The sequence below is a fragment of the Centroberyx affinis genome, unplaced genomic scaffold (assembly GCF_046629955.1).
Source record: "Centroberyx affinis isolate AG114_WGS23_722 - 3 ecotype Tasmania unplaced genomic scaffold, CSIRO-AGI_Caff_v1 ptg000874l_1, whole genome shotgun sequence".
In the NCBI taxonomy this organism is placed as follows: domain Eukaryota; kingdom Metazoa; phylum Chordata; class Actinopteri; order Beryciformes; family Berycidae; genus Centroberyx; species Centroberyx affinis.
The window spans coordinates 31733-57172 of record NW_027279466.1 but is presented as its reverse complement, the minus strand read 5'-3'; the positions used below and the strand labels follow the sequence as shown (position 1 = coordinate 57172).

The 25440-nt window shown below is 46.4% G+C and overlaps 1 protein-coding gene across 6 annotated transcripts in view; it reads right to left on the bottom strand.

Annotated features, from left to right (window-relative positions):
- Window positions 1-4041: 4041 nt before the first annotated feature.
- Window positions 4042-25440, bottom strand: part of LOC139645491 (ephrin type-B receptor 3-like) — a 34170-nt gene continuing 12771 nt past the window's right edge. Inside the window, exons 5-16 of one of the 6 annotated variants that reach the window (XM_071521214.1) lie at window positions 23946-24070; window positions 23130-23292; window positions 22439-22547; window positions 20617-20673; window positions 20462-20472; window positions 20069-20191; window positions 18084-18331; window positions 17249-17464; window positions 15684-15833; window positions 14877-15076; window positions 10902-11057; window positions 4042-8674 (exon numbers count right to left, since the gene is read on the bottom strand). In XM_071521214.1, coding sequence (XP_071377315.1) covers window positions 8566-8674; window positions 10902-11057; window positions 14877-15076; window positions 15684-15833; window positions 17249-17464; window positions 18084-18331; window positions 20069-20191; window positions 20462-20472; window positions 20617-20673; window positions 22439-22547; window positions 23130-23292; window positions 23946-24070 — 1667 coding nt within the window. In that variant the 3' untranslated portion in view covers window positions 4042-8565. Of the gene's footprint in view, window positions 8675-10901; window positions 11058-14876; window positions 15077-15683; window positions 15834-17248; window positions 17465-18083; window positions 18332-19984; window positions 20204-20461; window positions 20473-20608; window positions 20674-22438; window positions 22548-23129; window positions 23293-23933; window positions 24071-25440 lie in introns of all 6 variants that reach the window. The other 5 variants (XM_071521210.1, XM_071521211.1, XM_071521212.1 and 2 more) reach the window with 5 other exon arrangements.

Genomic DNA, 25440 nt, shown 5'->3' with positions numbered 1-25440 from the left:
CTTAAAATCTCAAAAAAAGTTATCAATAAAACAGCAGATAGGTAAGGATTAGGAATTCCATAAGCAGCTCATGTATGATTTCTTTGGTTAGTATAAATGACACGGCGCTGTTGTTCTGCGAAGTAAATGCCTGAGTTATGCCTGAAGCCATTTTGGAAAAACCGAGAACCTACAAAGAAAGACACAGAAACAGAAACAGGAGTCGGCGAGGCGTCTGCTGAACTGTGATGAGGACGCCGGCTCAGCGGGGGGGGCTGCAGGATGCTCCGCTCATTATCTCACCAGCCATCGTGTTTGCGTTGCTGCGTGTGTGTGTGGGCTCTATTCACCGGAGTAGCAGGCCCGACGTCAGCGCGGTTTCATGCTAGGCCATGTGATTCACGCATAATGGTACTGTACCACGCTCCGCTTACAGTAAATTAAGCTCCCTATCTTGATGACTGCAGACGTGAGGACATCTTATCTCCCCCGCGGCGGTGCTTTGATGAGCTCGTCGGATGGCGTCGCCTCACCTGAAGGCCGCAGCACCTTTGGGCACGTGAAAGATTCCCCCGCCAACCGCGAACTCCGGGGCCACCCCCGCCGTCCCCGAGCGCGGTCCCGTGGAATATTGTTTCCCCTCTGGCAGACGTACACCCAAAACCACGGCTGGTGATCCATCAGACACAGAGACCACGCAGCTGCACCCAAACACCCAACAATAGGAGGCTTGTTCTGGGGCAGAGAATGCAGGGTGCCCCTTTTGGAGAAAGGGGCGATGTAAAAGGGGTGGGGGGGCGGTCAAATATTTCGGGGGGTTTTGGAATAGGATAATCCCTTGTGATGTCCCTTTGAATGGGGGCGATCGTCTGCAGATTTTCGGGAGCGTCCAGCGAGGTGAAACGCTCACCACATTGCTACAGAAATATGTGATATTTATATAGCTGGCATGTCTCACTCTTAAGAGGGTTGAAGCATTCCTACCTGATTATTTTTGAAAATGCCATACATCTGTTATGTAAGACTGAAGTGTTAACCGAGCGCTTAAGTTACCTATAATCCTGAAAATAGAGCAGTCAGAAATTGCTGTTGCTCACTGTGTAAGAGTAGATGTTTTTCAAATGGTGGAAATCTCATTATGGAAAAAAATCTTCACATAAACATATTGAATGGTTTATGCTGGAGTGACATTTCACATTATGAGACCATGGGAAGATCTTCTGGTCCTTTTTATAACCATAACAAGGACCAAATGAAGTTCTCTGACATCTTGTAGAATGCGGAGCAAACAAATTCCCTCTGAAGTCACGGGGGATTCGTTCGTCATAACATGTATTTGCGCTGCGTGTACTAGCGGCGTATTCCAGGTTTCTTTGGACAGACTGAACAAAGCGGACAGCATGCCAAACCAAATAGGAATGTAATAAATAATTAGCATTGTCATGTACTGAACAGACAGCAAAGTAAAACAATGGCACCGAGACCTGTGATGTGTGACTCAGTGAAGTGACATTTTACAGATGACCGCTGGAAAAGCAATTAAAGGAATTTCATGACACATGTTCTCAACTCTTGTAGGCAAATGTCCCATTGAATTGGTGCTTATCTCTGCATATTTTTTTGTATTGAATTATTTATTTATTTTTTGTTGTTGTCAGGAGTGAGCTTTGCTTTTACAGCGCCCTTACTAAAGGAAGGAAATAAGAGTGCGCACACACATACACACACACATACTTCTTTGTTGGAAGTATTTGCCAATTAGCAAGTTGTGGCGGCGGAGTGGTAATTAGGCTTTCCAGTCGGCTGGTGTCTGTGTACAGCTTAGCTGAGACAGGTCCGAAGCTAAACGCCTCGCTATTTGTCCAGCAATTATGTCAGGTCCCCATGTCACAGTACAGACGTGACCAATTAGCTGTGCCAAGCTAAAGAGAAAGAGAGGGATTATGGCAGAAGAGATGGGAGAGGATGAAAAACGAGACAGAGAGCGGGTGGGGGGTGTTGGGGGCGGGGGCTTGTAAGGGAGAGGGTGAGGGATAGTCTTCAGGGAATGAGAGAGAATAGAGGAGACAGAGTTGTGCTTTGGAAATGAGCGGGAGGAGGGTGTGTGTGTGTGTGTGTGGAGCGGATTTCTTTTCGCTTTCTATGTGTGATCATGTTTTGCATTGATCCCCGCCCTGACCGACATGTGCCTAAGACGTGCTAATGCATAGCGATATTTATGCTAATGCCAGCCGCGCTGACCAGGGGGATAAGAAATTTATCTTTATTGATGTCTCAATAATTCTCCCTTGCGTTATATGACATATTTTGATGAAATAGGCCTGCATACAATCAATATTCTCCAGCTCTGGGTAATGTGACACTATGTCAATAGCCGTAGGATAGTATACAGTGCTGTAGTTCATATTGGCATTGGTCCATATTTACTTCAAACTGACAGACTATACTATGTATTGAGCGCTGAAGGAGTGTTAGCTATTTGGGCTAGTCAAAACACCTCAAAGTCTGTGATACGGTCCCAATCTGCCTCAGTGTGCTTGGTCCTGGTTCAATTTCTTTTTCTCCACAAGGAGCTTATAAGCTTCCTTTGCCAATGCGCTGCCACGGTGCTTACCAAGCGGACTGACAGTAGCTGGTTACAATTGCAAATGAAGAGATAGTAGAAGATGCAGGTCCTGTGTCCGTGAAATGCCGCTGGCCCTTTAAAACATGTCCGGGGGCCTGCCCAACCGAATCCATCATCTGAGAAGAACAGTGGAGAATGAGAGTCTGTAAAGTCGGGGAGTTTGTTGAGCTCCCCAGCTTCCACCTCCCTCTGATCTGAGATGGAATTTATTCTGCCTGCTGCAACACAAAAAGAACCCACATAATCCTCTGTTGAAACTTCTCCGAGCGCATCTAGGGGTGAGCATTTCGAAAATATCTGCTCTACCCAGACACCGAGACCGCCCGATCCAAGGCTCCGTATTTAATTGGACAGGGAAAGGGAGAGAGGGGAGCCAGGGGACACGGCGAGGGGGCGGATGAGGTAGAATGCATGATCCGAGCATCTTTCCCTTTTTTGCTGGAAAACAAGACTGTTGGCTTTGTGCCTACAGAGATGAGTCGAGCTCATATTAATTAGCGGGTTTGAAAGGCAATATTGAGAGCTTTTGTGTTTTGCAGCTGTTGACATGCCTCTTGTGTGGATTGCAAACTTTCTGATTTGATTGTGACAACGTATTTTGCAAACTTGGGAGCCTGAGAGCAAAACGTCACTGTTGCGATGGTAACTTCTGACAAATCACGTCTGATTAAGAATTATGGCATTATGTTTTGCACATCAGATGTGCAATTTCACTCAAGCTTTTCACAGTTAAATCTAGCGAACTACTTTGGAACGGTGGTCTTTAACTCATAGTAACGACCTCAATAATGGCGAGGAACTTAGCAACTAAAGGAGCATTAGAAATAGATGAACTCTGGGTAACTTCTCCCAAGGATCAATATCCACTCATCAGATGCCTGCAGCTATAAAGATGAAAGATAGCATTACACCAAAATATTTTTACAGACAGTGCTACTCTAAATGTCCTCGGGCTTTTCCAAGGCAAGGGAATAATGCAGCCGAAACCTGTCTGAAAACTAAAACATCAAGTCAGAAAGCTCTGGATGGGAAACGAACAAAGCCTTGAATTCCTGCTTAGGTATACACAGCACATTAACATAATTGGGCAGAGTTAAACCTGGGAGTGTGGTGTGTTTATTTGAAGCAGATCATTATCTGGAATTGAGGCTGTGTTGCCACTTTATCAACCAAGACATGTTATTGTGAAAACTGCTGGAAAACTGTAGGAAGTTCTGACAATGATTATGGGAGTGCAAGACGGCCATAAATGATAAGCAGTGAAATCGAATATGTTTGTCTTGGGCAATTACTTGACTAGACTGAAGAACATGTGTTTGTTGATGAATTGGCACGGTACCTCATGACTGAACTGTGTGTAAGAACAGTTTAAGTAAGTCCACATGAATCCAAAACACCACACAAAGACTCAGACAGGAGATTGGGTCACATTTCTTAAATAATTTAATTGCAAAAGGGTCTTTTAAAAATATTTCTACAAGAATGCATCATCATTTTTTTTTTTTAGTAATTTGTTGTGTATGTCTGCACCATTAAATACATCTCAATGCTTTTCAAAGAGGAATTAACAATTGCATTTCTCAGCGCTTCTTTCTTCCGTTTATTTCCCCCCCACCTCACTATACATGTACAATACTCTTTAAAACATCTCACTTCTTTTCATTAAGGGGGGTTTTCAAAAGTGACCAAAAAGACAGAGGTGTAAAGTGAGCTTGTTAAAAGAAAAAGAAAAAGAAAAGAATGCACTGTATATATTTATTTAAAACAGAGGGATGAAGAAAAGAAAGTGTTAAGGGAAGGGTTGTGGTGGAGGGGGGTCTGATGGATGGATGGCTGGGTTTTGGGATGTAAAGTAGGGAAGGGAAGGTGGAGGGAATGTCAGGATAGTTTGAATCCTGTTGGCACACACAGAGATAACCGCATCTGACAAAGCCTAGACTCTGCTGATCAAAGTGTTTCTGTATAAAAATGGCAATACTTGTTTTTTTTTTGTTTTTTTTATATCCACGCTCTCTCTCACACACACATACAAACATAAGAATCCATCTTAATGTCAAGCATTGAGCAGAGAAGCCGGTCAGTAGGATGAACGCACGACACAAGAAGAAGAGTTTCTTTTCCTCTCTGAAGAACTGCGGACGGTTAAGTGTGAAGCAACACTCCCAGAATGTGTGAAAAATCCACCCAAAGATTTTTGTTCGCAGTTGACGTGATGGCAGTTTAATCATTTTAAGATGCGCATCGGCGGCAGTTGAGCTCATCACTCACGGTCGGTCGGCTTCGGCGAACACAACGCCAGACCCCGGCGCACCATGTGCACCTCATCAATAGTTCATGCAAGCTCCAAAGCGCTGCCATTTTTCATGAGTGGGCATGTCTGCCATCTGATTGTGTTTAGCCCCTTATGCCCCCTCCCTCCTCTCCTTTTTCTTTTACACTCATCAACTGTGTCTTGTTTGGTGCCACATGTGAGTTTGTAATAGTGGGGGCTGGCTGATTGAGTGATTGAGTTGAGTGGAGGAAGAGGGAGGAATATTTTTGCCGGGAGACTTTTCAGTAAAGAGTGAGCTTCTGATTGCATTCATTTCTTTCTTCTCTCGTCTCATCTCCAAACGTGGACTCTGTCACTCTTTCCCTCTGAAAATGCTGTTTTGCTTTGGAGAGAAACAAAATGATTCTGCAGAATGATGTGAAGCAAAAATGTATGCTCGTCTAAGAAGCATTTTCAACACTTTCTCATCATGTAAAAATAGCACCGGCGGTACCGGCGCTGCTCACTCTGAGCCGCTGCATCAGAAATCCAAACTGATACTTTGATGAAAACCATCCAAGGTTTTGAGACTTACTTCCTGCGCAGTTTGAGAACATAATTGTTGATATTACTACTTGATTGTGTACTACAACTGTTTCAGGTTAGTAAGCCCTTTACACAGAGGGGACTAGCAGTACTGAAAACGTCTGTTTGCGGAATAAGATGAAACGATATAAAATAGGGAACACATGGTTGTTTTGCATAATATCCTCAATGGCTTTCGGAGGGGTTCAAAAGAGGCTGACAAGAGTAATATGGCAAGACGTAATGCACACACGCTAACATCACGCTATCATTACACACCTAACTAATAATATTCACATATTGCATTGATCAACTCCGACCCAAACAATACGGAGACTGTCTGGGAGATGGGACTAATGGTACGGCTCCATCCCTTAATCCACCGCCTCCAAACACCCCTCTGTGAGAAGCGCCAATAGTACGGTCTAGGTGATGCAGCTGCTATCATTTAGGATGAGGGGCCTGCAGATTTTGGCTGTCTGCACGCCAAGGCTGTTGATCCCGCACTGTACTAATCAGGCAGCGGCCCGGGCTGAGATAGGATGATTGCAGGCCGGACAGGAAATGAAGAGAGATAATGATAGGTCGGCCCGCCGTATGTCTGCGCTGATGCGCGCTCCTATCCTCGCAGCGGCAGATTGGCCGCCGCACTAATCGACCTGACAGACAAGGACCAATGGGCTTCTCTCCCCGACAGCTCCGGGATCTCTGACAGGGATCCCGTTGCAGAGAGGCAAGCCATAGGTCCTGTGATGGAGCTCCGTCTCAGGGTCTAGTCTGATGATTGGCAGGTAGGCTGAGAAGTCGAACACAGCTCCATCTCTAAACCTGCTTCATAACTACTCTTTCTAAATTCCTGCAGGTATAAGATGAGTTGGGTGGATCCTGTTGCTCTGGAAGTATTGTAAATGAGTAAATTAAAAACTAGGAGAAGTTTTTAGATGTTTGATGAAACCACTGAGATGCCTTTAAGGGGTTTGTAGAAAGTTTTTGTTGATCAAAGGTGCCTGGAAGACGATCACTAACCGCACAGGGCTTCACGATAAACTCCTCTTTATGTTGAGAATGGATTGGGGGAAGCTAAAGATCCAGTTAAGGAGGTCATATCAAATCATATCTGAAAATACACACTAGCTCTAACGCACCCACTCAGACAGACTCAAATGCACAGAGAGCGAGAGGGCGGTGTGTCGATTAGGTCTGATTCCAGCAAGTCAGTTTAACATTCATACTTTTCATCTCTTCCTCTCTACCTCCCGTCTTTCTCCTTCTTTCTCGCTCCTCTTCATCCCTTGCTCTCTGCTCATTTCACTCAGAATCAAACATTTCACAACAACACTTTCCCGTTTTGTCAAAACACCATTTTTCTTTTGTGTTATTTATCTTATTTTTGTTACAAAACATGTACAGGCTGTTTAGAACAACAACAAAAATACAATATCCAATTTATATGCAATTTCTTGTGTTTTTCTTTTTTTTTTAATAATCATCAATTCATTTGCTGAATCCTCTTGGGGTCTCTCTTCCTCCTGATTGTTCCAAGTCCACAGTCCCACATGGCCTCTAGTCCGTCAGGTTGGGGGGGAATACAAATAAATACATAGGGTGGGATGTCAAGAAATTAAAGAATTTTTGATTATTTCTAAATCCGGATAATAGTAAGAAGAAAGTAAGGTGTCTCTCATGGTTTGCTCTCAGTTTCTGTACGATGCATATATATATATCCAAAGTTCATTTTTTTGGATTCAATAAAAAAAGAACGTTTAACAGTTGTCCACAGAATATAGCGTAATTGTTTCAGATATAATTGCTCCTTGTCATGGTTCAGTTCATGCGTTAATTCTCCACGGTGGCAGATAGCAGAAGCTGTATTGTACAGTATATTTGTGTGCAACTTGATACACTCGCACATTCACGCATGAACACTAAACCACACACACAAACACACTCTCTCGCTCTCTCTATCTCTCTCTCACACATATACACACACACACACACACACACACACAAAAAAATGCACACAAAAGGCCAAGTGGTCTCTGTATTGTGTTGCCACAGTCCTTGTTTCCCCTAAATCACATGAAGCGTCCAGTAGGGGTACTTGGGTTTGACCGGCCATTTTGAAAACACAAATCTCCCAAAAAAAAAAGTGTATGAAAACAAAAGAAGATCAAAACGGTGGGTGGACAAACAAAAAAGAACAACATTTTTTTATGCGTAGAAAACACAGTTGATGAGCAGATGATCCCAAGCTATGAAACTATCCTGAGTGGCCTCAGGTGGTAACGAGGTCATCAGGTGACCTGCAGGGGACTCAGCAGCCAAACAAGTGTCCAGAAGCTTCAGCTGCTCTCATTTGACCCCTTGACCTCTGATCTTCTTGACCTTTGACCCCAGCCCATCATATTTCCTCTTCCACTTCCTCACCCTTCTCCGCCAAGTGCCCTTTTAGATAACGCACCTTCAATATGAAGATGGGGAATAAAAACACACACGCGCACAGTAAAACAACTTCTAGCAGGGGAAAGATTTTCTCCTCTATTTCCTCTGTGTCCAAAACACTTCTATTTTTGGTGTGAACGCTCGTTCACTTTTTCTTGTTTTTTAAAACCTGGGTGTTCGTTCTTTACTACGTATTAAGTGTCCGTCGAGGGGCTTTTCTGTCATGGTCGGGTGGAGGGTCGGGGAGAAGGGCTCTCGCGTGAGGATCAGAGACTCACATTTGGGGAAACGGGGCTAAGGTCCTGGCCAACCTCACAAAAACACGCACGCATGCAAACGTCAACCCACACCAGAGCCGGTGAGGCACGCATGGGATATAAGGGGGTTCACTCTTCCTCCTTTTTCAAAAATACACGAAAGAATCCTGATTAATGTCTCGTTGGATGGAAAAAGAAACAATGACGAATAACACAAAACACAGGAACAGGAAAATGGAAGTGGTAGGGGGGGAAAAAAAGGAAAAAAATAAACTAGTCAGAGGCACTGCAAGCCAGTTTCATAGCGTCTAATTGGCAGAGATGGGTCAGGCAGCTAGGGTTTCCCATTGGCTCTCTCTCTGGCACAGTTCCTCCCCCCTTTTCCTGTCCGGCTGTCCGTCGGCTGGTCTGCTTCGTCCCGTCTCTCAGACCTGGACAGGGAGTGTTTGGTTCATCTGTAGTCTCATGTCCTGAATGCTGCCGAGGATCTTCTTCTGGTGTCCGGCCAACGTCACCCCTATCCGAAGCAGGTCTCTGAAAAAAAAAGGAGAAGAAAATAAGAACAGGTGGCTCAGTCATAAAAAAAAAAAATAAAAGTAGATAAACATCGCGTCGGACAGAAGCTGAAGTGCAAATTTCACTTTCACACGCAAGTAAACACAGTCACCACCGGCGGGTAGGAGCTGGGACAGGTGAGCATCTTTGCAATCACCCATAAAATGGCTTCCTGAGGCCATGTCAACAAAACTGTGACACTCATCCAACTGCACCGAATCTCAGCCTTAATGCAACATACTTCCATCGCCTGGCAGGTGGGCGAGCGGAAGGGAGTCATAATGCGATGGTTAATGATTAAAAGAGCAAACCTAGCTACTGTTAGGCAGCTGGCACACTTCACAGACTCCACACCAGTCCGCCAGTGAGGCAGGAACTCAGAAAAAAACATGTGTTAAGTAGTTTTTGTCAGATATTAGACGGATTACCCAGTCGGTAATCTGTCATTCAGACTTAGAATGGGCCTGCGTGTCAGTGAATCAGCTTTCAATTGGCCACTGCCGCATAAAAAATATCCATGGAAATAAGACGGCAAATGGGATTGGGAAGCGTAAATCAGTATGATGGCCAAGCACTCAGACGTTTATTGTCTCAACCGCCAGCTGTAGTGTCATCCCAAGAGCGAGCGGAGGGCCTTAACCTCGGATTGAGGACGTGGCGGGGAGAAATGTGAAAATGTTGACGTACGGTTGACATCACTAAACTGTTAAAAAGGCCTGGGAGAGAGCACCTGCTGTGGCCGTCGTTAGTCGGACGGCGTAATCTAATCGTCATGGCCGTGTTGGTTTAACACGGTGGAATAATATCACCAGGACCTCTCCTTTCCGCTCGCCTGTTTGTTTTCCCCAGCCGATAGCTGGGGAAAGAGAGAGAACCGCGGCCGGCGTCTGGGGGAGCGATTAGCTGACCACCGGGGCTCTGCCACTGTCTGCGTCCTCTCCGTTCACACACACGCACACACACACACACATGCACACATACACACACATAATCTAATATTACTCATAGACACCATGCCCTCTGCTTGTCTCAACGTCTTTGTGGACCGATCTATTTGAATACAAACGTGTGCATACAGAGCTGTACACGTGTGAACAAACGCACACAAACACACACACACACACACACACACACACACACACACACATCCACACCGCCCATTCATCCTCTCCTCTCACGCACCAGCCAAATAGGGGTGCATCACTGCAATTTCACACAAATAAATGGTGTTTTTTTCCACCTTTCGCCATCCCCATCAGCGCAGCGACGGAGGATGAAATGATAATAAATGGGCGCCATTAGAGGAATTACTGGCCATTAAGGGCAACAGAGAGCCACAGTACACCACACCTGTCAGCCTGGCCAAATTGAAACAAATTACCTCCACCTCCATTGCCTATTATGCGGCTAATGAGGATGATTTATTCATCATTATTATACTAATTCATTTATTTGATCATCACTGGCCTCCAATTTCCATGACTTCCATTACATCATTTCCTGTTTGTAAACACACAAGGAGGTTTGTAAGTTGTCACGGTCAACTGGAGGGCATTGTTTGGGGTACAGCATACTGAAATAAAGCTCCCTGTTAAAAGTGAGTATTTGTACAGTATGAATCGGATTTGTTCATTTCCAAAGTGGCCGATTGTTATTGGTCCCTTCTGGATTACCTAATCCTCCCCAGTTTGCAACAAACCTATCCTGATTGGTCAATTACACACCTAATTACAGGAAGAGCTTGGAGGATTTTGTGTTTTCTCATCTTGAGTTTCTGCATAATCTTTCTCGTGTCTCTTGGCAAGTTGCATCAGCAGTAATGCACTGCCAAAGCTGAAACTCTCAGGTTTTTAATTTTAGTCCTTGTAATATGCAATACAGTATTTACTTAAGTAGTGGTACACATAACAGTAAAAAGCATGGTACTTCTACAAACTTAGGGCACAACTAACGTACTTTGTAAATTTCTTGAAGATGTACCAGTACAGTAAAATATAATATTTCATATTACTTCATTTTTGTTATTCCCTTGATGCCTGAGCCTCCACTGTGCCCACTTATTCACATCTCAAGCTGTTTAATTTTAGCCATGAGACTATTTTTATTCCCCCAAGGTCAATGTGAAGCATGCTAATTTGACTCCCTCCCTCGCCCCAGTCCATCACTTTAGGCCTGATTTAGCCGAATCGGCTCCCTCTCCACTCACTCTGCTGTCATCTGGGCCACCAGGTCGAAGGAAGCAAATCCGGCGTTGACGAAGTTGTCACGGTAACGGCTCATCTTGATGGCGTCCAGCCAGTCCCCCACAGTGGTGAAAGTGGTATAGTCCGGCACACAGCGGTCAAGCAGGGGCTGGGACACCCTACATGGAGGGGGGGGGGGGGAATTGGGAGAGGGGGAGAGAGAAAGAGAGAGAGAGAGGGTTAAGGTCGTCACTCCACCACCTCTGCTGGCCAACCTCACCCCCAAACGCCCCCCGAGCGCCACCTCTCCATCTCTCCATCTCTCCTCCTCTCCTCCCCCCTCTCCTCTCCTCTCCTCCACCTGTAGGGAGTCGCAGAGCCCGAGCCAAGAGAGAGACAGAGAGGGAAGAGTGTGGGGTGGGGGGGTGGGGCGGGGAGGCGACCACCTTTGTCGCTGTGGAGAGACTGGCTGGAGGCTCGGCTGGCGGATGCTGGCGCTACAGCTGGGGAGGAGGAGTGTGTGTGTGTGTGTGTGTGTGTGTGTGTGTGTGTGTGTGACGCTGCGTTCAGACAGCAGGCAAATCAGATTTGTTTTTCAAAACCTCATCTGTAAAGTCCCCATGAAATGAACTCCCATTACTTTCACTTCCAGGAAAACAGTGTTAATGGTTAATGGTGACCTCATGCTGCACTAGTCGGCGTAAATATAAATTCCAACCAATAAAATCATCACAGATTTTTGGACAATCCCGCCCCTCCAGCCCTCCCATCAAATAAAACTGCATTTCTCTCCTGATATTCAATTGGTTTAGACTTTTGAATGACCCCCCTCTGCATTATGTCCCACCCCAACATCAAATCAAGGAAATAAAGATGCCGTTTCATGGGCTTTAATGCTGATTGCACATAGTAATTTACAAGTGACCAGATCGGACTTGCGGGTTTAGACAATACAATCATTACGACATCAGTTGTCATAGTAACGACGCAGGTGCATGCTGACTAAAGGCGCGTTTCCTGTCCAACAACAATTTTCTGGTCACGGTGCAGTGAGAGGAAGCACGAAACCTCTTCCTTTGTCGAGGCGCCGCTATTCTCTTGCTGGCTCTCCTGCATGTTTGTTGTTCTCTGTGCCTCTTGACGTCAAATATGTGTCGTGTGAATGGTGGGAAAACAAAAACACTTGAAATCCAATCCGAGTGGTCAGACTGAGTTGCATTTTCATGAATGCGATTTGAATCACATTTTAAACCACCTACAAAGGTGGTTTAAATCTGGTCTGAAAAGATTGGATTCCATGTTTTTTTGCTGGTCAGAAAAAAAATCGTATTGGATATGTGAAAAAATCGCGTCTGAACATAGATGAAGTGGTGGGGTATGGGCTAAAGCCGTGATGACTGCTTTATTTACATGTTCTCACGGTCTGTTTGAATGTGTGTGTGCGTGTGTGTGTCTGTGTGATCTTGTTGGCATGTTATCCGAGGTTTGCTAGACAAAAGGATGCGTGCAACACAATCCCGCAGAGGTGGAAAGACATTTCCGAAACAGGCTTCATGACAGGGGAGAGATATCTGCGGAATGTAAACACAGATGCGGCTCAGATGTGTGTGTGGTTGCATGTTGGGAGTGACTCACGAACCTGTGGATGCTGGAAAAACATGTGGGGGGGTGACTCACGAACCTGCAAGTTTTCTTTTTGTGTCTGCGTGTGTGTGTGTGTATGAGTGTATTTATTTGTGCGATGAGTCCATGAATCTGTGTGTGTGTGTGTGTGAACGTGTCTGCCTGCATGTGTGTTTGAGTGTGTTTAGGTGCCTACACACCTGTCGACAGGTAGCAAGGCCTTTCTGAAGAACACGAACCTAACCCCCTCTGCTGATCAATGCTGCAGATAGAGAGGCCACCTTGGGAGTTTTAATAAAACTGTACTACAACTCAGAGCGGAGTGGAGTGGATGAACGAGAGAGGGAGAGAGAGGAGGCGGAGGGGGAGACGGGAGCCGAGGGGAGGCGAAGGAGGAGAGACAGACGAGGGAGCGAGCGAAGAGAAAGAGCGCCACTGTCTCCCCTCCTCTCTGCTCTGTTGATCCCTGTCGTCCTTTTTGATGGCATTAGATTCATTAACAATTAAAGGAGGGATAGAGGGAGAAAGGGGGGAAAAGAGAAAAGAGAGAGAGAGAGAAGGGGGAGTTAATAAGAGTGATACAGAGGCTCCATTGAGTGGTGTAGATGGAGTGATTTTTAATAAGGCCTGTGCTTCGGAGCCCAAGGCCTCAGGACGTCATTAACCCCAGACGCTGGCTTCTCTTAATGGAGCATTGTTAGTCCCCCTTCTCTGAAGTTAGCTTCAAAACAGTCCAGAGCGTTGCTGGCTTCATGGGAGCCACAGGGAGAAACACAGCAGGAACGCTGGGTAACGGCGTAGGCTGTTATGAACCCAGTCGGCGAGCTAGCTAGTGAGACAGCTACAGGGCAACGCCTGAATGCAAGGTCAATGGTGGAGAGTGTCACAGTTTCCTCAAAGGGTTGGGTTACTGTTTTGCATTTGTAAGAAGCTTGCAGAGCAGACATGGTTCACTTCTGAAGACCATCTGTGTGTGAATGTGGGTGTGTATTTATGAAAATGTGAGAGGCAAGAATAGAAAGACAAACAAACTCATATCCTACTTCATAGACATGCTTCATCAAACACTGGCGCCAGTAGCCCAACATCACCAAATCTCTATCGCTCTTTACACACACCTACACGATGCAAACATGTAACACGCACATAACACACACAGCCACAAGGCTTCCCAGCCAGACAGTGTTAGCTAACCTCCAGCCACCCTTCAACACCGAGCGGGACGGCGGCATCATCTCTCACTCCTCCCTCGTTAGGCTTGTCGGCAGGAGGCCACCTCTCTGCTGGCCCGTTTAAAATCTCGTTAGCGGCTAATTAAAAGGCGCTCCCATCTCTTTTTTGCATCGCCTTAATCGAGCTAATTAACCGCAAGCTTAATCTTCTAAGAACGTCACTCCTGTGGCCAACCGAGACCCTGGCTTCCCCCAAGAGCCCAGCCCAGGATTGTCTGCGGCCCTCCCCCAGGACAGAAAGACCCTGATGAGGGGACAGATAGGTAGGTCACCCCCCTCCCCCCGGCTCCAACTCTGGCACCTTCCATCTTCCAAATTCTTTCCAGGAAACAGGTTGTGGAGGAATGTAGTGCAGTGCTCGGGCTAAATGTAGATGTGACATCATTGATCGAGCTCCCTGTTGGTGGGCGAGTTGCCTTAGGTTCTTTATTGAGCGATGGTAATTCAAATTTGCATAATGGCCCAGGCTGCATTTGTGAGAACTCCAGAGTTGTATGGGAAGAAATCTACACTTTATAGGAGTTAAGAGATTGTTACAGCTGAGTCACAGTGACTCACGTACGCCGTATCAATTTGGATAAGGAATATTTGCATAGTGGAAAGCATTATTGCGGTTGCTCTGGCTCAGGTACAAATGAAATGGCTCGGTCAATACTCCCAGGGTTTCAAGCTGAAAGGTCAAGTGACTTCATTCAATAAGCTAATCACCTCTTATTGTAATCTATCACCAGAGCCCAACAGGGTATCCTCCAAGATATGACTTTAGAAAACAAGAGAAGATGTTTAGAAAGCAATTAGCGCTAACTTTTTACAATATCCACAATATTCATTATGCAATATCCATAATAAGACATCATTACCCTTTACGAAGATCACTAATCCACCTCATAAAACTCAACAAAGACCTCCAGGGAAACTGAGACAAACAATAATGGCATCAGAGTCACAGACTATTCCTGTAATTGCCAGCACCGAGGATATGTGTCTGCAGGATACACAGTTTAATTGGGTTACCCCAAACTCTCCACCAACTATCTACTGTATTTGCTTTAGATCTTTGCTTGACAGATCTTGCATACTAATGCAGAACTTAAAGTGAATTGGGGAGTAATAGACCACTAATGCCCTACTTTTACAACTTACCCAGAAGACTGCGTGCTGTTGGTGACCACCTTGAGGCTGGCAGCGTTGCGGATCAGCTTATCCAGCGTGGCCACGATCTGGGTGAATTTGGGCCGCAGGTTCCTCTCCTTCACCCAGCAATCCAACATGAGCTGGTGCAGCGCTGTGGGGCAGTCCATCGGCGGGGGCAGTCGGTAGTCCTGCTCCACGGCGTTTATCACCTGAGCGAGGGGGGAAGGGAGGAAATCACAATCACTGCAATCACCGAGTACGGTAAACGGACAGCAATCGTCTAGCTGACGAGAAGGACGGTGTTATTTAGAGGTGTAGAAGGAGGGACGGACAACGCAGGGAGAGGGAAGGGTCGATGAAGGGAGCAAGTAAAGGAAGGAGGAAAGGGATGATTGAGGGAAATGATGGGAGAGTCAGAGATAAAGGGGAAGGAAGGCTTGAGGGAATACATAGGAATAAGGGCCGGAGAAAGATTAGCTCTGAGCGGTAGTTGTGATTGAGTTGTGGGTTTGTGAGTGGAGAGATGGATTGGAGTCTGGAGAGTGAGGGCAGAAGAGGCAAGAAACTATTTCGGTTTTATTTCCAAGTGAGACAGCCGCCGTTTGAAATATCGGATACCTTTTCATGCAAAATGAAAGCTTAACAGAAAACTTCACTGTAGAGAATTAGTGAATTTTTCAGCGAAAGAGTTTTGCTTTCAAATTATTAACATCTCAGTGGATGCATATTTTGAAATACCAAACACTGAACATAAGGTGTTTTTACCCCTGAATGGATACACAACATTTTGGAATTAAACCCTTCATTTCAACTTACATCCTGATTGCTCATGTCCCAGTATGGCCGCTCGCCGTACGACATCACTTCCCACATGACGATGCCGTAGCTCCACACGTCGCTGGCCGAGGTGAACTTCCTGTAGGCGATGGCCTCGGGAGCCGTCCAGCGGATGGGGATCTTCCCTCCCTGTGGATATGCGAATGAGTAGGTGAGCGTGAAATACTGGGGGGGGATGGAGCACGAACACAGAGTCACACACATACAAGAGGGAGAGAGAGGGTGAGATAAACACAGTCCGAGGAAACGCTGAGGCACAGTACAGGGGCGCACGCACAGACACACACAGTCACGTACACACAAGATTGAAGGATAAGGCCGGTGTTTTTTAATGCAGTGCTTACCGTCAACAAATCCTATGAAAATAACAAAATCAACAATGCGTTTGGTCTACTCCCGTTAATTTCTGACTTCCCACGTAGGGGACGAAGTCATTGGCTCCAATTGTAAGCTAAAAACCTTGAAATACAGCTCACAAAGACATAGTTTCAATTTTAAAAATCGCTAACTGTTACCATGAAAAGTCAGGCTGTTGTAGTTATTACCAAATCAAATTCAAATGGGAACAAATTCTTCATTACGCCGGGGACTATTTTCGGTGCTACGGAACTACTTTCTTGAGATCACAAAGTGTTTACAGCCGGCTTATTAAGTTGTTTGAGGAAAAAGTCGGCCGGCCCGGTGCATTGCGATGATGAAATATGTCGCCCAGAGCAACGGCATGGCTCTTTGACGTGTTTTTAATAGATTTTTTAATACAATGGAGTTCTATGGCTGCTGGGACATGGCTGCATTGGAACCGGCTACATGGACGAGACTTGTTGGCAAAACAAAATCATTGCTGATTTTGTTATTTCCATAGGATTTGTTGACGGTAAGCAATGCATTAAAAAACACCAGGCTTATCCTTTAACAACACATTTACAGAAACCGATACACACACAAACATTAATATATCAATTGTGATTTCTTAGTATAATTACCGTAAACAAATGAGCTCATGGCTTACTATGGCTCACAACAGTGGTATTGCTAGTGCTAGTGTTTCTTGTCACAAAGAGATTGTTGATGTCCCCTCCTCCTCCCCCTGCCCGGTGTCGCTCCCAATGAATTTGTTTTCTTTTTTTCTTTTTTTTTTAATTGATGAGGATAAAAATGTTGGAAGTGATTTTTTTTTCTTTCAACTGGTCTTTCACTCGTTCCACCATCTGCGTGAAACTCAGAAACACTTTAGCTCCATTTGTGCTGGAAGAAGAGCGCCCGCTTCCCCTTTTGTGCCGTAAAGCAATCCAGCAGATTTAATGCTAAATCTGGCCCGGTGGCACACAATAATGTATAAAAAAAACATTATAAAGCCAGTTAGAGGCTGCCAATCTTCTCGCTGATGGTCTTGTTTGTTTACGGTAATTACACTAATGTCTCAAAATTAACGTGGTAATGATTTATTGATGTTAAAATGCTACATGTAGCACCTTTAAACATCAACTTCAAACATGAATACACTCACACACACACACACATACACATGTAATATCCTCACTCACCAGTGAGCTGGTGTAGGTGGGGTCCGTAGGGTCGTCTTCAAGGAAGCGAGACAGGCCGAAGTCGGACACCTTACACACCAGGTTGCTGTTGACCAGGATGTTACGGGCAGCTAGGTCTCTGTGCACGTAGTTCATGTCTGACAGGTACTTCATGCCCGCTGCGATGCCACGCAGCATGCCAACCAGCTGGATCACCGTGAACTGCCCGTCGTTGAGCTGGCAGAAGAAGAGAGAGAAAGACAAGGACAAATTGGATTTTAGATCAAGGATGCATGTTCAAAGGAGCATATGTTTTTCTCCCTTTTGCCTTTATTTGTCCTACCTTCCTCTCTGCTGTCAATGATGTTTCTTTGCATCATTTCTTTGCATCATCTCTCTGCCTCTTACCCGCATCTTTCATCTCCCATCTCCTCTCAATGTAACGTCTTTCTCTTTTTTCCTTTGTATCTCTCTTCTGCCCTCCCTTCCTCCCTCCCTCCTCTCTATCTCGTTCTTACTCCCTTCTCCCTGGCAGACAATGTTTGATGTGACTTAGAGACGGTGATTCATTGGAGACTGAGCTCTCTGTAAATGTCACCAATTGCCTGAATGCAGCGTTTGTCAGATATCCACTGCTGCCGCTGCCGCAGAGCTTAAGAGGGCCTTTTTTGGCAGCAAAGAATGTGAGATAACTAATAGCAAGATCAAGGAGATTTGGATTGGATTGTGCCGCATTATCGATAAGATCACAGATACATGTTTTATTAGGAGCATCTAATATTATGATCTTATCCTTGTGTCCATGTGTTGGCTTGTGTGTGTGTGTGTGCCTGTGTTTTCTGTGCTCTCTTCTCACCCTCAGGAAAGAGTCCAGTGCCCCATTCTCCATGAACTCAGTGACGATCATCACTGGCCGGCTCTTGGTGACCACGCCCTCCAGGCGGATGATGTTGGGGTGGTCAAACTGGCCCATGATGGACGCCTCAGACAGGAAGTCTCGCCTCTGGCGGTCGGTGTAGCCCACCTTAAGCGTCTTGATGGCCACGATGATCTCCCGACGGCCGGGGAGCTTGAGGCGGCCGCGGCACACCTCCCCAAACTCTCCTGCGAGAGCGGGGGTGGGACAGCCAGAGAGACAGCGAGAGAAAGGAGAGGAGAGAAGGAAAGAAAGAGAGAAAGACGGAGGGGAGAGAGGAATGACGGAAGAGTGGAGGAGAGTGGGGGGAGAGAGGGGAGAGGGGACAGTTAACTGGTTAGAACCAAGGAGCCAGGGAAGGGTAGCAGGAAGGGTGGGAGAGGGGAGGACTGCAAGAGAAGCCAGGACTCTAGGGCGGTGTCAGGGGGCGGTGCTAATAGTGGTAGCATAAGGTGGCTTTATGCTGCATGAGCTACTGATTAAAAGAAAAGCGTGGCGAGAATGTGAGGCATGATGATGGAGGGCGAGGAGCTGTGAAGTGTTGAAAAAATGCATGTTGAAGTTTGCAAAAAAAAAAAAAAAAAGCATGAATGGGTAATCGAGTGTGAGAAGAGCGGAAGGGGGATAGGGGAGGTGGGGGTTAGGGTGGGGGGGGGGGTGCGGGGGCTAGGCATCAGAGGGGCCAGGGACACGGGCGCAGGAGGAGGAGATAGGCGGGGACAGAAGCTTGGGGGTCCTGGGGGTCGTGGACGCTTTACGTTTAGAGTCTACGCCAAGCGTGCGCAAGAGTGCAAGAAAAATGAGGCGATGAGAGCGATGTGTGCCAACATGGGTAAAGGCAAAAGGTGAGAGAGAGTGAGGGGAAGTCAGGGGAGGGAGGGCAGAGGATGGAGGGGTGGAGGGAGGGAGGGGTCGAGGAAGGGGTAGAGGAGAGGAGGGGACAGGGAAGACAGGGGTTGAGGGTTCGTCACTTAAAAGGCGAAGGCTGGGAAGCGACGGGTTTCAAGTAGTAGCCTCAGCAGTAGAAGGGCTGTCGTAGTAGTAGTAGCAGTAGTAGTAGTAATGGTAGTAGTAGCAGAAGCAGTAGTAGCGATTCCCATCTCCGTCATCACAACGTCCTCCATTTTGGCTCAGATATAATGCTAAGACAACTCAACCTCAGTTGGCACAGTCCTGCAGCTTTTTAGCAAAGATATTACTATCAAATATATAAAATACATGTCATATTTTACTAGTAACAACATCAAAAGTTGGGGAGGGGGTATCTAAAGGAGACGACCACCACATATTGGGAGAGGCAATAAGTGCTCAGGATAAGGGTCAAATAAGGTGAACAAACAAGAGTCCTCTTTAAAGAGGCTCTCAACACACTTCAAAAGTAGGCGGGGTCAGAGACGGCCAATCCTGGACATGGTAGAAAGCATTTCAACATCTTAGCCATGCACTCTTGAAAATAATTACATCCATTAGATTCAAGAAGATTTTTTAGTCAATTATAGCTGATTGCTGCCTCATATTCGAGCAAAATAAATCAAACTCCATGCACAGCACCTCTCCTGTTCCAGGATTGGGCTTCATTTTGAGGACACAGGGACACAAAACGATAGACAAGAGTGTACAAAAGCTACTCTAAAGGCACGTGGCAGGGAAAAAAACAGAAGGGTGCTACGGCTGTGAGTGAAGCTACTTTAAAAAGGACATTAGCTAGCAATGACTTGAACACAGGAGAGTGGATGAGACAGCTCGGAGACTTTAGCGCTGGAAAGGGGGACCTAAGGAGGTGATGGGTGAGGGAGGGGAGGGAGCAAGGAGAGGGCTAGCGATGAATTGAGTGAAAGTACCGATTGGCGTGAAGTCCTCTAACGGTATGGCCTGGAGGTGACTAGCAGTCTTCCCCCTGTAGCTCAGGAGCTTTGGTGGGTTACCTGCGCCGATGACCTCCTCGATCTTCACGCAGGAGACGTCGATCTCCTTGGCAAACTCGCGCACCGCCTCGTTGGGGTCTTCGTAGGTGAAGGGGTCGATGTAGACCTTCATTCCCGGCGTGACTATAGGGGATTCAGTAGCGAGAACAGGCACGTGAATCGATGGCGCCAGGCAAAACATTAACAGAAAACACTGTGTAATGGTTTGAAAAATACAGTTTTATCTAAAAACACATTTTTTATTAAACAAATGTAGCTCAATTAAACAGTAGATGTAATTGCATTAATTGCTGTAATTGCTGTAATTGCTACTTAGCAAGAACATTGATAATGTTTTGATTATACACTAATTTATCAATCAAAAGCATGTTATGTGAGCTATAATTATCCTGCCTTTTATTCCACTATTCATTTGTGTCATGTAACATTTTCAACATAGGGAGTGAATAGTTAGTGGCTGTAAGTCAGAGCTAAGTTAAGGCCAAGAAGTACTGGCTGTGGGATGAATGTGTCTCATGCAGAAGGGAGGGGTGTCTCGGCAGAGAGACTTACTGTACTGCTGCAGTTTCTCTGTGTACTCCGACTCTGAGCCATTTCTCTGCTTTCTGTTGGGAAAGACGAAAACACAAACTGAGTCACATGGGCTCCACGCACAGCGGGGTGCAATACTGGAAAGGAACAAAAGCACGAGCAGAAAACAGATCCCTAATAATGATGTTGCTTGGTAATGATGTTTTTTTTCTTGTAGCACTAGAATTCAGGGATAAAGATAAAGATTGCATCAATGCCTAGCGGTAAAATGACTCATACTTTGGGATTGTAACATTAGAGTACAAACATAAGGATATCATCCCTTTGTCTGAAACGGCAAGCGAGAGCCATTCACTCGTGTTACCCCCCAAAATGAGCAGCCGAGACAAAAGCAGGCTCAAACAGCAAGCTCAGCTGTCTCGCCTTCCTCGCCCCTCAGACATCACACTGTTCATTTCAATTCAATCTGCCTCGTCTTTTTCTTCCTCACGCGCTCTCGCTCTCTGTCAGTCTCTCTTTCCTTCTCTCTCTCTCCGTTTCTCATCACTCTCCTTTCCTCTCTTCCCCATCTCTGTCTGTCTCTGCATCTTCATCTCTCTCCATCTTTCCCTTCTGTACCGAGGGGGACACAAAGACGATGACAGAGCGAGGGGGTTGGGTTGTTGAAATTACATGTTAATGTGCTTCCTTTGTTGTCTAACCAGTAACCAGGGCAATAATACCCGACGGTGATTTGCATCTCATTTCAAATTCAAATGCGGTTCCGGAATATGCCGAGGCTGTGTTTTGTATTATTACTATTTTTCTTTTTCGTCTTCCTCTTCTTCTTCTGTGGCAGTCGCAGCAGTGGCTAAGCTAAGACACTGACAGAGACACAATGTAGCGGTGTGAAAAGAGAAGGGAGAGGAGGAGGAGGAGGAGGGAGGGAGAGGGAGAGAGAGGAGGGAGAGCCAGGGAAAGAGAGGAGGGAGAGCCAGGGAGATTATTATTCAGTCTAGCGTGACCGATGCCCGTGCTTGTCAGCCACGGCCTGAACTGGCTTGTGGAGGGAACCCAGTGGGTGCCAGTCAGCGGTGGGTGCCAGCCTCTCACACGTGTATACACACACACGCACACACACACACACACACACACACACACACACACACACACGGGTAAGTGCATCTGCCCGCTTGACAAATGAGTGGTATAAGGATAAACGACTGCGGTTAGCCCCAGCCGATGCAGTGTCAGACTTTTTGAAAAGGCGTGAACAGTCGCTCACATCTTGTGAGTTAACTGGGCCCGGAGGACAGGGACGCATCTGGGCTCTTTGTGGTCGGGCGGCCGCACGGACGACTCGGAGTGCCGGGCCACGAGGGCAGGCCTATCAGGCCCCACAGCTGCTCCACCATGCTGTGTCCAGTGAGCAAACTAGCATTTTGGCCAAAGCTGTTTACTATTCACAGATTCAGAAGAATAATCTGGCATTCAGTTGGCTCACAGGTGGCACAGCAATCCACTGTGACTGTTCTGGGGTGGTTTGGAGGACATGCAAACAAAGTTGACATTTTAAGTTATCGCACTTGTTTTCAACTTGAAGGGAAAATGCATTTTCTGCAAATGCTTCTTTAAGCCCTTGCTGGCTGAAAGTATGTTCATGTTGTAGATCTGACAATAGTAAATAAGTCGCTGTAAGAGTATCATGCTACACGTTTAGTGTAAGCTTACCGCAGTATCGATTGTTTCCTTGGCTGCACTATTGCCATGCAAACTGAGTAAGTCTATTTTTTTCAACGATGTCTCAGGCTCATGTTTCATTTATTGCTTCAGAGGCTGAGAGTGGATTCAGACTCTGACCTGAGGCAGACGATGGCGATGACCACGACCGCGATGATGAAGACCAAGCTGGCAGTGGCTGATCCCACGATGAGGGGCAGCTGCTCCTGCAGAGACTTCTGCGGGTCGGCTGAGGGGTCAAAAGAGAGAGAGAGGTTACTCAAAGAGCTTGTCATTTAAATATACTCCCACACTCGCCTCAATATAGGCAAATCCATTTGTATGATGGACTGTCTCACTCTCTACTCTGCTGTAGGTCTATCTATAGGTTTGTATTCCTCTCACGCCTACTCCAGAATTGTATGCTTACGTAACTGAAATCATGCCCTTGTGTTCTTCAGGCTGTATCAAAAGGGAATGGCAAGCATCCTGGGAGAGGGAAACGCAGTTCGCAGTAATGCCAGTTAGACTATTGGTTTCTCATACTTTGTCTGTTTAATGATCAGTGCGACGTACAGCAAGACTGATGCTGATAGTCTGACTGATTGTTAGGAAATGGGAGATTTCCACCAAATCGCAAGTCAGTTTCCCCTACAAGGATTTTACTTATTTCTACATGAAAAATAGGCATAGTAGCTTCTCGCTCTATAAGCTTTTGAGCCTCTATTATGTTCATAGGCTTATGCACAGCACTATTATAGAGGTATTGCTGCTAAGCCACAAATATCCCGATATATCCCTGGGTAATAAAATAGGTGTTGGAGTGACGTACTTTGCAGGTTGGTGCTGAAGTCGGCCGGGCTGCTGTAACGGCCGTAACCGGCCACCGTACGGGCGCGGACCTGCACCACGTACGGCGTCCCGGACTTGAGACCCTCGATGCGGGCAGAGCTCCGTTGGGCGGTCATGGTGTGGGCGATGGCCTCACCCTGATCCTGCCGAGACAGAGATAAACAATCAATGACCAAAAGAAAAATATCAAATAACAGCCCCCTCCCCCCTCCGCTCTCTCATTCATCTTCATCCCCCTCTCGGATTCTCAACCCGCCTCGACATGGACGACCAATCTAAGCATGCAGGCGCGTGAAAAAAAATATGGAGAGAGAGAGAAAAATAGAGAGAGAGACTGGAGCCAGGGTGTTAATCCGACGAGAGAAGGACAAGACAACAAACAGAGCGGATATACACTGAGTGCCTTTGTTCTCTCCCCGAAGCAAATCCAGTCACAGCTCTCTGGGCCTCTGGAAAATACTGAAACTTTCAAATGGATGGATCGAGAGAGGGAGGGAGGGAAAGACGGAGGGCAGGAGGGAGGAATTAGGGGAACAGAAAAGGGCAGAGGATAATGGAAATATAGGAAAGGATTGGAGGAGGGAGAGAGGGAAAGGGAGAAAGGGGAAGGAAGGAAGGACAGAGGGATGGAAGGAAGGGAAAATGATGAACGAAGCAAAGATGGGAAATGGTGACAGTCTCTGTTTATCAGCGAAGGCATTGTTTTCCACATTCACAGACGCACAGACGCCACAGAGGCCACAAGAGCGGATGAAATGGGATCGAATTAGAGGCGTTGACTTACATTGCCGCTTACCTTCTCATGGTACTTAATCTCGTAATCCAGAATGATTCCGTTGGGCTTCTCCGGGGGCAGCCAGGACAGGCTCATGGTGCTCGACGAGGCCGCCATCAGGTGAACCGTTGGCACTGCAGACGGTGCTGTGAGGGTCAAAAGAAGAAGAGGAAAATCCGCTTTATGTGCCGTTTGCTGTGTTATGTCTTTCCAAATTCTATGCCCTTTGTGTGTCCACACAAGCCCAAATACAAAGTCTTAGACTAGGGCTTTGTGAGTAGCTTTGGCCAATAGTTGGTATGCAGAACCATTCCCCACTAACGCTCAAATTCTCCCTCCCAGAGTCCTTGGGGAGGGAAGGGGAATGTCTAATTCCCCTCTGACAAGAGAATCAAACTGCAAAACTGATGGCTTAGTCTCTGCTACATCCAGCTCCCTCTGCCACAAACACACAAACTAATGTAGGTGCAGGCACACACGCATACAGATTTAGACATTTCCAACTTTTTATTGCATGAACTACTGCTGCACTTTTGCTCCATCCCCAAGAGGAGGTGTTTGGAAAATTCATGTTTTGCTCTCTTTTTAAGCATCCAAGTCACAAGAAATGGTACACACTAATGCCTTGTGTATATACGTAGACACAACTGCACAAAGACGCGCACACCCTATATACACTCATGTTTTGTGTATATAATGTACACACAATTACACAAACACATGCACACACACACACACACACACACAATCACACTCACAGACAAACATAAAACACTGTCACCCCACCCACCAGAGCTTTTCATGCTTTGTTCGCATGTGCCTATTACCGGCAAAGTGCTGTCTGCCTCCCTGTCTCCCTTTCCTCCTTTCTAAGTTCAGGCTTGTTCTGCACCTCTGACTCACTCCCTCTTCTCTCTCTGCTCCATGCTTTCTGTTTCATAACTCCAACTGTCTCTCTACAGTAGCACCTCTTTTTCAAGTTCTCTCCAAAAATAACGTTTCTCACTTTTTCCTGTACTCACACAATCCTTCTCCGGTTACATCCCTTTCTCACTGTCCTCTCCAGGTCTTCACTTTTCATCTTCCCTTTTCACCGTTGCAGCCCTACATCCCTTTTCTGTCTCTGCCTCCCTCCCTCCCTTCCTTCCTCCATTCCTCCCTTCCTCCCTCAATCTCCCCCTTTTTGTTAAAAGCTTTATAATCCCCAGGTCCGGTTCTTTGATCCTTTCCCTTGTATTTCTTTTCTCCCTCTGCTGCTTGTCTTTGTGGCCAGACCTCCCTCTCTCTTTCTCTCTCTTTGCTTCCCAAACCCTCCCTCCCCTGCCCCATCCATCCAGGCCCTCCTCGGTCCCTCTCTTTCCCCCAGAAGACAATGCTTCCTGGGCAGATCCCCTGGTCACTCCAGCCTGAGGGATTAGGGGCCCTCCTCGGGACAAGACCGTGGAGTAACCATGGAGGTGGCCCCCGGGGCTTATCGCTGCCCCACTATTTATTTTGGGTCTTAAAAGGTGAATGC